This window comes from Hypanus sabinus, chromosome 1 (genome assembly GCF_030144855.1).
Source record: "Hypanus sabinus isolate sHypSab1 chromosome 1, sHypSab1.hap1, whole genome shotgun sequence".
NCBI lineage: Eukaryota > Metazoa > Chordata > Chondrichthyes > Myliobatiformes > Dasyatidae > Hypanus > Hypanus sabinus.
This window is the reverse complement of record NC_082706.1, coordinates 132,046,832-132,058,976: the sequence shown is the minus strand read 5'-3', so window position 1 is coordinate 132,058,976 and position 12,145 is coordinate 132,046,832. Positions and strand designations below refer to the sequence as shown.

Genomic DNA, 12,145 nt, shown 5'->3' with positions numbered 1-12,145 from the left:
TCACTGCGGTTCCTGTTTCACACCTTGGTCACTGCGACTCCTGTTTCACACCTTGGTCACTGCGACTCCTGTTTCACACCTTGGTCACTGCGACTCCTGTTTCACACCTTGGTCACTGCGACTCCCGTTTCACACCTTGGTCACTGCGGTTTCTGTTTCTCACCTTGGTCACTGCGGTTGCCGTCTCGCACCTTGGTCACTGCGGTTCCTGTTTCTCACCTTGGTCACTGCGGTTTCTGTTTCTCACCTTGGTCACTGCGGTTGCCGTCTCGCACCTTGGTCACTGTGGTTCCTGTTTCACACCTTGGTCACTGTGACTCCTGTTTCACACCTTGGTCACTGCGGTTCCTGTTTCACACCTTGGTCACTGCGGTTGCTGTTTCACACCTTGGTCACTGGGGTTCCTGTTTCACACCTTGGTCACTGCGGTTTCTGTTTCACACCTTGGTCACTGCGGTTGTTGTTTCACACCTTGGTCACTGTGGTTCCTCTTTCACACCTTGGTCACTGCGACTCCCGTTTCACACCTTGGTCACTGCGGTTCCTGTTTCACACCTTGGGATATCTTGCTAGACTAATGATGCAGAAAGATATGGCATTTATACAGCATCTTTCCTCATCTCTTTCAATTAATCAGACCTTTTTAAAGTGTAGTCAGATCTGTAATCCAGAAAACAGGGTGGTGGATTCTAACACAATGACCAGATAATGGTTTTACTGGTTGATTGAAGAATGACACTGGAAGAACTTCCTTGCTTTTCATTAATAGAGAACTTTTACGTCCTGGAGGGATTATCCAAAAGGTAGCACCACTGAGCATGTAGCACTCTCTCCATACCGCGCCACAGAATCATTCTGGACCTCAGTATTCAAATTTGAGGAGGGGTACTTTTGACCTAGGTGAGAGTATGTCCCATTAAACCTTGATGACAGTCAGCAGGTCAGGTTATTGCCACAGATGGGGTGAAGTCTGCCTACTTGAATAAGTCTTTATGTTAGTCCAGTGCTGTTCTGTAGATGTTGCTTCTGGTCTTGCGGTTGATGACATTATCCAAATTTTTTATATTAGTTAGCAGTAGATGTAATCTAACTTTGAAACTGCTACACTTGAAATTGACATGACATTGATTTATTGCATTTGGCTGGAGTAGTCAGCTGCCTCTTTTAACTGTAGGTGGCTCATGTGAAGGAGACTTTAAATGTATCACAGCATTAAATTTCTGATAAAAATGAACCCTCCGGTAGTGAGTTTGTTTAGTCAATAAGCAAACTGTGTGATTACTTAATTGTTTTTACTTTGGTTATCTCTCCACAGGCCGGTGTGTTCACAGTGTTGTAAAAAGGTACATTTCCCTGTTGAAGTTTATATCTGAATTATTTCACATTTCTCTGTCTATCAATAGCTGGACTACTTAAATAACAACAATTTCATGTGTTTGTGATCCAGATGCGACTGCCTTCCAAGCCCTACAGCAATCTCCCCATCTTTTCCTTGGGACCATCAGCCATGCCGAAAGAGGGGAAAGTGATAAAACCGGAGAAGATGCCAAGCAGCCGGCGTCGCCATGATGGGCAGCAGAAAGGTCTCGTCAGGTACTGAGCTCCAGAACGTTCCGCCCCCCACCGCACAAAGGTCTCGTCAGGTACTGAGCTCCAGAACGTTCCGCCCCCCACCGCACAAAGGTCTCGTCAGGTACTGAGCTCCAGAACGTTCCGCCCCCCACCGCACAAAGGTCTCGTCAGGTACTGAGCTCCAGAACGTTCCGCCCCCCACCGCACAAAGGTCTCGTCAGGTACTGAGCTCCAGAACGTTCCGCCCCCCACCGCACAAAGGTCTCGTCAGGTACTGAGCTCCAGAACGTTCCGCCCCCCACCGCACAAAGGTCTCGTCAGGTACTGAGCTCCAGAACGTTCCGCCCCCCACCGCACAAAGGTCTCGTCAGGTACTGAGCTCCAGAACGTTCCGCCCCCCACCGCACAAAGGTCTCGTCAGGTACTGAGCTCCAGAACGTTCCGCCCCCCACCGCACAAAGGTCTCGTCAGGTACTGAGCTCCAGAACGTTCCGCCCCCCACCGCACAAAGGTCTCGTCAGGTACTGAGCTCCAGAACGTTCCGCCCCCCACCGCACAAAGGTCTCGTCAGGTACTGAGCTCCAGGCCCCCCCCCCCCCCCACCCGCACAAAGGTCTCGTCAGGTACTGAGCTCCAGGCTCCCCCCCCACCCGCACAAAGGTCTCATCAGGTACTGAGCTCCAGGCCCCCCCCCCCCACCCGCACAAAGGTCTCGTCAGGTACTGAGCTCCAGGCCCCCCCCACCCCCGTCGCACAAAGGTCTCGTCAGGTACTGAGCTCCAGGCCCCCCCCCCACCCGCACAAAGGTCTCGTCAGGTACTGAGCTCCAGGCCCCCCCCACCCCCGTCGCACAAACATCCTGTCAGCTACTGAACTCCAGCACCCTCCCCCAACATGCAAAAAGAATGTTCAAGTTCAAGTTTTCTCTGCTGTGAAAGTTAGCTTTTTGCAGCAGCAGCACAGCACTTTACAAAATGGCAAATATAAATTTTATAAACATAACAAAAACAACAAAGAAAAACCAGAAACATAGTCTGAGGTAGTATTAAGGTTTTTCAGGCTGGTTCAAGAATATAATGGCAGTAGGAAAGGAACTATTGTTGAACCAACCTTAAGGTATGGGTCTTCAAGCTCCTAATAACAGAAAAAATAATAGGGCTTGACGCAGATGGTGAGGGTCTTTAATAATGGATATCCCTTAAATGTAAAGGCAGAGACCACTACAGTGGTTCCATTCATCACATCTTGTCAGTAAGAACATACTGGAAGCAGAGAAGTTACTGGGGGAAAAAATCTAACAAGATGTTGTGCACTTAGAAAGTCAGGCATTAATCCTTATAAATATAATAACATGAGTTCATCTGGGGAGTTGGGATTAGTGTGCAAAGATTAATCAGTGAAACTCAGCATGATCCTGTCTGGCTATTTAACTGATGTTCTTGAATAAGTAACAAAAAGCATTGACAAAGGGCAGTGTGGTTGAACTTCCCTAAGAACGTTGATGAGGTAGCACATGGGAGACTGGTCAAAAAGATCAGAGCTCATGAGATACAGGGTAAATTAGCAAGTTGGATCCAAAATTTGCTTGGTCATATGAGGCAACAAGTGATGATTAAAAATTGTTTTTGTGATTGAAAACCCATGGTCATTGATATGTAACAGGGAATGGTTCCTGGACACTTCCTGTTTATTGTATAATTTATGGATACGAACATAGGAGGGTGATTAACAACACTGCAGATAACACATTAGAGGTGCTGTTGATAGTGAAGAGGATAGTCATGGGTCACAGGAAGACACTGTTAATGTTAGACAACAATATAATACATTTTCAGTGCATCTTGTCAGTTTAAAGGGAGAGTTGGAACTAGAGCTCTGTTGAGTACAAATGAAGCATGGGAATTGGGCCATGGTGAGCACAAAGAGAGCATGGAGACTGGCTCTGGTGAGGGAGAAGGGAGTGCAGGAACCGAAGCCTCAGTGAGTGGGAAGAGGACATGGCAAACTTCACCAAGTGAACTAGTTGCCACAACAATGGGGTTTCTGACTCATCAGATGAATCTCTTTCATAGAGCTTTATCAAATGCCTTCTAGAAATCCATGTTTGTAGCATCTATCATTGATGATGTGAGTGACTGTCGCAAATAATTTATCCAAATTCCTCGGACATAATAAGTTGTACAATAAGCTGATGTTTGTCATAGGACTCTGTCTTTCATTCTTTCAGAGAATATGGTTATCACTGGAAAGCCCAGCATAATTTCCTAATCATAATTATTCTTGAACTGAGTAGTTTATTGGGTAATTTCAGAGAGCAAGCAATAGTCAGCTGCCACAACCAAAACAAGAGGTATTTGAACCATGTTCTTTTAGCAGCAATCTGGTATTTTCACAGTAACCATTACAGATACTGGCTTTCTCATTTCTGATTTGAGTTAATTAAAATTCCCCAGATGAGCTCATGTTATTATTTTTAAATTGATTAATAGCCCTGTAACATCACAACAACATTTTTTGCTCCCTTCTGTTCAGCTGTCTCCCCTGCAATGAAAATTAAACCAGAAAGGTGTCCAAATTCTCTCATCCCTGTTTGAGTTTCAGAGAGGTTTTATTGTCTCTCGTTTTTCTTCAAGCTCATTTGTCTGTTGTTAATGATAGTTTTTATTTCTGGAATCAAACACAATTTAAAATATTTTAATAAACTATGTAGTGAGTGGGTTGCCACAGGGGTTGGTGCTGGGCCTGCAGCTGTTTATCATTTGCATTGATATTTGGAGGAGGGGACTGAGTGTAGCGTAGCAAAATTTGCTGAGTGGAAAAGCAAATTGTACAGAGGATGTGGAGAGTCTGTAGAGGAATACAGACAGGTTAAGTGAGTGGGCCAAGGTCTGGCAGATGGAATACAATGTTGGTAAATGCGAGATCATCCACTTCGGAAGGAATAATAGAAGAGCAGATTATTATTTAAATGGTGAAAGGTTGCAGCACGCTGTTGTGCAGAGGGACTTGGGAGTGCTTGTGCATGAATTGCAAAAAGGCTTCCTCACTAAATATATTTAAGAAACGGATAGGTTTTTACGAAGTAAGGGAATTAAGGATTTATGGGGATGATGCACCATCAATAACTCACACTGAGACGTAAGGCGAGATATCGGCTTTTATTGACTGGAAGAAGGAACCAGGAGTGAGTGTCTATCATACAATGTCCTGGAGACTGAGGCCGAGCGTCAGGCCTCAGATCTCCTTTATACCGGGGCCTGTGGGAGGAGCCACAGGAGCAGTCAGCAGGGGGCGTGTCCCGACAGGCACATAGTTCACCACAGGGGAAAAGGCAGGTAGATGGAGCTGAGTTTACGGCAGATCAGCCATGATCTTATTGAATGGCGGGGCAGGCTCGATAGGCTGGATGGCCTACTCCTGCTCCTATTTCTTATGTTCCATTGAAAATTGGAATTAGATTCATATTTAATATCACCGGCGTATGTCATGAAGTTTGCTGTTATGCAGCATCAGTACATTGCAATACATAATAAAAATTAAAAAAGTAGTGTGGTAGTGCTCTGGGTTCAATGTCCATTCAGAAATCTGAAGCTGTTCCTGAATCATTGTGTATGTGCACCTTCAGGCTCCTGTACCTCCTCCCTGATGGTAGCAATGCGAAGATGGTATATCCTGGGTGATGGGAGTCCATAATGATGGCTGCCGGCTTTTTAAGACACCACTCTTTAAAGATGCCATGGATGCTGGGGAAGCTAGTGCCCATGATGGAGATGACTGAATATACAACTTTCTGCAGCTTATTTCGATGCTGTGCAGTGCCACCACACCCCCCCCCCCCTTACCAGACAGTGATGCAGCCAGTTAGAATGGCTTCTGAGGTACATCTGTAGAAGTTTGTGAGATGTTGGCTTTAACTTCTAAAAATGACCCTTTTAAATCACAATTAGAAATTAAATCCTGCAAGTTATTTTTTTAAACCGTAAAAACAGAAAATGCTGGAAATGCATAGCAGGTTAGGCTGCACGTGTAGAAGGAGAAACTGTTACCATTCAGGGTACTCTCGAACTCGGTGAATTCCCTAACACTGTTGTTTTGATGCTTGGGTTTTTCCTCTCATCCTGATTACGCAACCACGTCTGATGTGAAGTTTTCAGGAGAAAGCATTGGTTAGTGTGACCTCTGTTCAGAGTAAGTCTGGCAAGACCAGAAGTAGTTATCAAGTCTGAGAAAAAAAATTGGAATTGCTCAGAGTTTCCCAAACTCTGGGGATGGAGGGATTCAGACTTGGATGAGCAGATGACAATTGACAGCTTGTATAGTATGCAGTGTGTGTAAATGTCTCTGGTGTGTCTATTCCTCCAGGAACAGGCCCTGTGGTTGACAATGCTGTGCTGAACTAATTGAACTAATAATTAAAAGCCTACTAAGCTTGTTTCTTCAGCTTCTATGTACATAGCTTTCCATTCTCAGCATGTTCAAATGCCTATCTAAGAATCTCTTAAACATCTCTATCATATTTACCTACACCACCACCCCCGGAAGTACAATCCTGACACCCACCACTCTTGTATAAAATAAACTTGTCCAGCACATCTCCTTTAATCTTAACATCAATCTCACCTTAAATGCATGCCCTCTGGCTTTAGATACCTCAACCATGTGGGAAAAAAAGATGCCAGTTGTCTGTCTGTGCCCTTCATAATCTTATAAACTTTTATCAGGTCTCCCCTCAGCCTCTGCCATTCCTGAGAAAACAGCCCAAATTTAAACAACCTCTCCTCATAGCACATACCCTCTAGTCCAGGCATCTGCAATCCTTCTACATCCTTGCTTATAATGGTACAAACAAACCTGAATGAAACTGGATGTTTAGTAATAAAATGTGCCTCTTATCTTGGCCTTGTATAACCAAGGGAGAAGTTGTAAACCAGATGCGTCTCTTGAGCCGACATTCCTTAAAGTGAGCTTATGTGCTCTTTCACAGGTTTCCATCTGTGTCTAAATCCTCAGAGAAGACAACTGAAAGCCTGGAGTTTCCCAAAGAGCTGATGGAGGACTGGAGCACGATGGAAGTTTGTGTTGACTGTAAGAAATTTATTTCAGAAATCATAAGCTCCAGTCGACGAAGTCTTGTCCTAGCGAACAAGCGTGCACGGTTAAAACGGAAAACTCAGTCTTTTTATATGTCCTCCACAAGCACGTTGGAATTTCGACTGGCGACGCCAAAGGAGCGAACTATAAAAGAGGTTTAGACGTGCCTTTTTATTTTCTCTCCTCTTCCTGAAGTTTCTTTTGTTGAACTGGCATCTCAGAAGGAAATAACTGGATCCATAAAACACTGGAACATGGGCTGAGTATGCTAAAATTCCCAAGTATGTAACTTTCACCTAATATCAAAAGCCAGAATTCATTTATATGGACATATCTTTGTGAATGGGTCTTATCAAAGAAGAAATAATGTAAGTTACCTGTAAATAAATGTAATATATTTTATTAATAGGAGTATTTGGGCCCTACTGACATTGGTAATGGGCATCTTATTGCCACTTGCAACAGTTGAAAATTGACAACTTGTATAATATTTAATCAGTGCAGTTTATGTACATGGAATATACAACAAACAGACAAAGATTAATCTGGAACATCTGAGTAATCATATGCCATGTTTGTGTCTATAGACTAGTGAGGAAGATTGTTTTGGATGTGATGGGCACTGGGGGCTCACTTTTCTATGAATTTAAGAAGTTATTTTATGTCCTAGCAAGGATGATGATGGAATTATCACACTGTTCACTGATAAAGCTCCAGAAAATTGTCAGTATTTGTTAGACTGATTGGTGGACCCTTGCTAAATGCCAGCTTACGCAAGACAAGTTTTGTACTTAGATGAAGTACTTGTTTCAATGCTCTCTTTTAAAACCCTTTTGATTTTCTTTCTGACTGTAGCATCATGAGCAGTTGTCCTTGGAGCTAATCAGGCTAGCAGAATGCAACAAATCCACTGCTAACTCAATTATTACCTTTCCCTCTTGGCTTATTGGTTCCCAGCCTGAACACTTAAGGAATAGATTGCCATCATCTCCATGACCTTTCACTCCAACCCTCCCTTCTCCCACCCACACCCCATGAGCCTGTGTACCTGGCTGTGCTACAATACATAGTTTCTAAATTATATTGGATAGCTGATATGAACAAGACTACCATTCAGTTCACTTGTACCACCGAGATTCCTGTATGTTCCTTGTAATTGCATTAAAAAAAAGCACTGTAATCTTTATTGAGTCTATTGTCTCTTATTTAGCAGTGGTGAAAGAGTATTCACTTTAAGCCAGCATATAACTTTTCCAACTTGGTCAGTTTCCTATATATATAGATTGATTGAGATACTGCTTGGAATAGGCCTTTCTGGCCCTTTGAGTCATGCTGCCTAGGAATCCCCAATTTAATCCTAGCCTAATCAAAGGACAATTTACAATTACCAAATAACTTAACAACAGGTATGTCTTTGGACAGTGGGAGGAAACCCACACAGTCATGAAGAGAAGGTACAAACTCCTTACAGGCAGTAGCAGGAATTGAACCTGGGTCGCCAATACAGTAAATCGTTGTGCTAACCACTATGCTTCTACTTAATGATCATTTAAGTAGTAAGCCTACAGGATATCCACTTTTGACATTATCTTAAACAGTTTTTGAATTTCAGTGAGGTTAACTGGAGATAGTTATCACAGCTTATCATGGTGATGAGTGAACATTTTCTGTTTGCTGATTCTAATCCACAATTAAGTTTGAGAATTTATATTTTATAGTTTGGTTGAATAAAACTGTTTGGTTGATGCACAGCCTTTATACAGGAAGACCAACTTCAGTCATTCATAGGTTCAACAAAAGAGAGACGTTAATTTAACACCACAGAATTAGATACTGTTATGATGACATATGACAAAAGGCTGGAGTTTATTAGTACTCTAGTTTATGTTCAAGTTACCATGCTAATTATGATTTCCTTATTTAAAATGTACAGAATTACAGCTGACGAAGTGTCTTGGCCAGAAGCATCGACTGTTTATTCCCACAGATGTTGCCTGACCTGCTAAGTTCCTGCAGCATTTTGTGTGTGGTGCTCAGAATTACAACTGGTGTTTTTCTGTGTTTGATTGCACAACTTTTAGGATGTTGTTAGTCACAGGGAGCTGATAACCGGTCAGCATGCCGTCATGAATTTTGAAATATTCTCTGCTTTACAAATTTGAACACTTGTAATAAGTAGAAGTGGCACAAAAGGAATTACTTAAGCAGCACACATGGTAAAATCATAGAAAACTACAACACAGAAACAGGCCCTTTGGCCCATGCAGTCCATGCTGGACCACTTAAACTGCCTAGTCCAATCAATCTGCACCTGGACCATAGCCCTACATTCCACTCACATCCATGTAGGTATCCAAGCTTCTCTAAACATTGAAATTGAAATCGTATTCACCACTTGCACTGCAGCTCATTCTACACTCTCACCCCTTTCTGAGTGAAGAAGTTTCCCCTTGTGTTCCCATTAAACATTTCACCTTTTACCATTAACCTGTGACCTCTAGTTGTAGTCTCCCCCAACCTCAGTGGAAAAAGCTAGCATTTTTCCTATTTGTACCTCTCATAATTTTGTATAGCTCTATCAAATCTCCCCTCAGTCTTCTACATTTAAGGGAATAAAGTTCCAACATATTCAATCTTTCTTGACAAACTTACTAGAGTTCTTTGAGGACATAATGACTGCAGTGGATAGAGGGGAACAGGTGGATGTCATATACTTGGATTTCCAGAAGGCGTTCGATAAGGTGCCACACAAGAGACTTATAAATAAGATATGGATGCATGGAATCAGAGGAAGTGTACTGGCATGGATAGTGGATTGGTTAACCAATAGAAGACAGAGAGTTGGTATAAATGGGTGTTTCTCCGGTTGGCAGTCAGTGGTGAGTGGGGTGCCGCAGGGGTTGGTGCTGGGCCCGCAGCTGTTTATCATTTACATTGATGATTTGAAAGAGGGGACTGAGTGTAGCGTAGCAAAATTTGCTATTGACACTAAACTGAGTGGAAAAGCAAATTGTACAGAGGATGTGGAGGGTCTGCAGAGGAATACAGACAGGTTTAGTGAGCGGGCCAAGGTCTGACAAATGGAATACAATGTTGGTAAATGCAAGATCATTCACTTTGGAAGGAATAATAGAAGAGCAGATTATTATTTAAATGGTGAAAGATTGCAGCATGCTGTTGTGCAGAGGGACTTGGGAATGCTTGTGCATGAATTGCAAAAAGTTGGCTTGCAGGTACAACAGGTTATTAAGAAGGCAAGTGGAATGTTGCCCTTCATTGCTAGAGAGATTGAATTCAAGAGCAGGGAGGTCATAATGCAACTATACAGGGTACTGGTGAGGCCGTACCTGGAGTACTGTGTGCAGTTCTGGTCTCCATACTTGAAGAAGGATATACTGGCTTTGGAGGCAGTGGAGAGGAGGTTCATTAGGTTGATTCCAGAGGTGAAGGGGTTAACCTATGAGGAGAGATTGAGTCGCCTGGGACTATACTCTCTGGAATTCAGAAGAATGAGAGAGGATCTTATAGAAACACACAGAATTTTGAAAGGAATAGATAAGATAGAAGTTGGAAAGTTGTTTCCATTGGTAGGTGAGACTAGAGCTAGGGGACATTGCCTCAAGATTCAGGGGAGAAGATTTAGGACGGAGACAAGAAGAAACTGTTTTTCCCAGAGAGTGGAGAATCTGTGGAATTCTCTGCTCAGGGAAGCAGTTGAGGCTTCTTCACTAAATATATTTAAGATACAGTTAGATAGATTTTTACTTTGTAGAGGAATTAAGGGTTATGGGGAAAAGACAGGTAGATGGAGCTGAGTTTACGGCAGATCAGCCATAATCTTATTGAATGGCGGGGCAGGCTCGATGGGCCGGATAGCCTACTCCTGCTCCTATTTCTTATGTTATTATGTTCTTATAACTCAGGCCCTCTGGTCCCAGTGACATCCTTGTAAATTTTCTTTGTACTATTTCAATCTTATTTACATCTTTCCTGTAGGTGGGTGACCAAAATTGCACATGATACTCCAAATTAGGCCTAACTGTCTTATACAACTTCAATATAACAATCCAATTCCTGTATCAACACCTTGACCTATGGAGGCCAATGTGCCAGAAGCTTTCTTAACGACTCTCTGTAACTTGACATAATTTTCAATGGACTTTGAACCTGTATTTCCAGATCACTTTGTCCTACCTCAGTGCTCTGTACCTCATTGTGGGAGATCTACCTTGGTTGATCCTCCCAAAATGCAACATCTCACACTTGTCTGCATTAAATTCCATCTGCCATTTTCCAGAAGTTGGGACTTCTGTGTATTGATAAAGAAAACTTTCCTGAACACATTTAACAAACTCTATCCCATCTAGACCTTTTACAATCTGGGAGTCCCAGTCAATATATGCAAAGTTAAAATCACCTACTATATCAACCTTATGTTTCTTGTAATAGTCTGTGATCTTTCTACAAATTTGTACCTCTAAATCCTGGGGATTGTTGGGTTGTCTGTAATGTAGACCCATTAACCTGGTCATAGATTTCTTATTTCTCAGTTCCACCCATAACACCTCACTAGACAAGTTCTCCAGTCTGTCCTGACTGAGCACTGCCATGTCATTTTCTCAGTGTAGTAACGTCACCCCTCCCCTTTGATCCCTCCTGCTTTATCGTGCCTAAAACGACAGAACCCCAAAATATTATTCTTCCAGTCCTGCCCTTCTTACAACCAGATCTCACTAATGGCTATAGTACCACAATTCCTCATGTTAATCCACTCCCTGAGCTCCTCTGCAATACTTCTTTCATTGAAATATAAGCAACTCAGTACACCATGCTCAACCATTTGCTTCCTGACTTTGAGGTCTTAACAACATCTGCCTCCACAACTGCTCCACATCTCCACTAACTGTTCTGGCACTGTGGTTCCCATCCCCTTGCAACTCTAGTTTAAGCCTCCCTGTGCAGTATGAGCAAGGATATTAGTCCCCCTTCAGTTTAGGTGCAAACTGTCTCTTCTGTACAGGTGCCACATTCCCTGGAAGAGAGCCCAATCACCCAAAACTCTGAAGCCCTCTCTCCTACACCAACTCCTTAGTCACATGTTAAGCTGCATGATTTTATTATTCTGGCCTCCCTAGCAAGTGGCACGTGTAGTACAAATGAGATCACAACCCTGGAGGTCCTGCCCTTTAACTGCTCTTAACTCCCTGAACTCACTTTGCAGAACTTCCTACCAATGCTGGAGGTTTGTTAATATTGCTGGGGTGACTTAATTTGTTTTCTTCTCATTAAATTGTATTTAATGACTTGCGTGTTTATTCTTTATTAAATAATCACTCAGTTCTTCATTGTAGACACGTTATTACTTCCCTACATGGAAGATTATTCCACATATTTTTGATAAGTGGAGGATTATGCTGACGCGTGTCCTTTCATGGAGGATTTAGAACTAGGAGAATATAATTTCATCATTAACGCGTGGCCC

The 12,145-nt window shown here is 42.8% G+C and overlaps 1 protein-coding gene across 8 annotated transcripts in view; it reads left to right on the top strand.

Moving 5' to 3' along the window:
- LOC132397745 (protein spire homolog 1-like) overlaps window positions 1-7,847 on the top strand; it is a 223,557-nt gene extending 215,710 nt beyond the window's left edge. For all 8 annotated transcript variants that reach the window (XM_059976518.1, XM_059976536.1, XM_059976529.1 and 5 more), the window contains 3 exons: window positions 1,316-1,343; window positions 1,448-1,593; window positions 6,557-7,847. In XM_059976518.1, the coding sequence (XP_059832501.1) occupies window positions 1,316-1,343; window positions 1,448-1,593; window positions 6,557-6,824 (442 nt within the window). In that variant the 3' untranslated portion in view covers window positions 6,825-7,847. The remainder of the gene's footprint in view (window positions 1-1,315; window positions 1,344-1,447; window positions 1,594-6,556) is intronic.
- The last annotated feature ends 4,298 nt before the right edge of the window (window positions 7,848-12,145 follow it).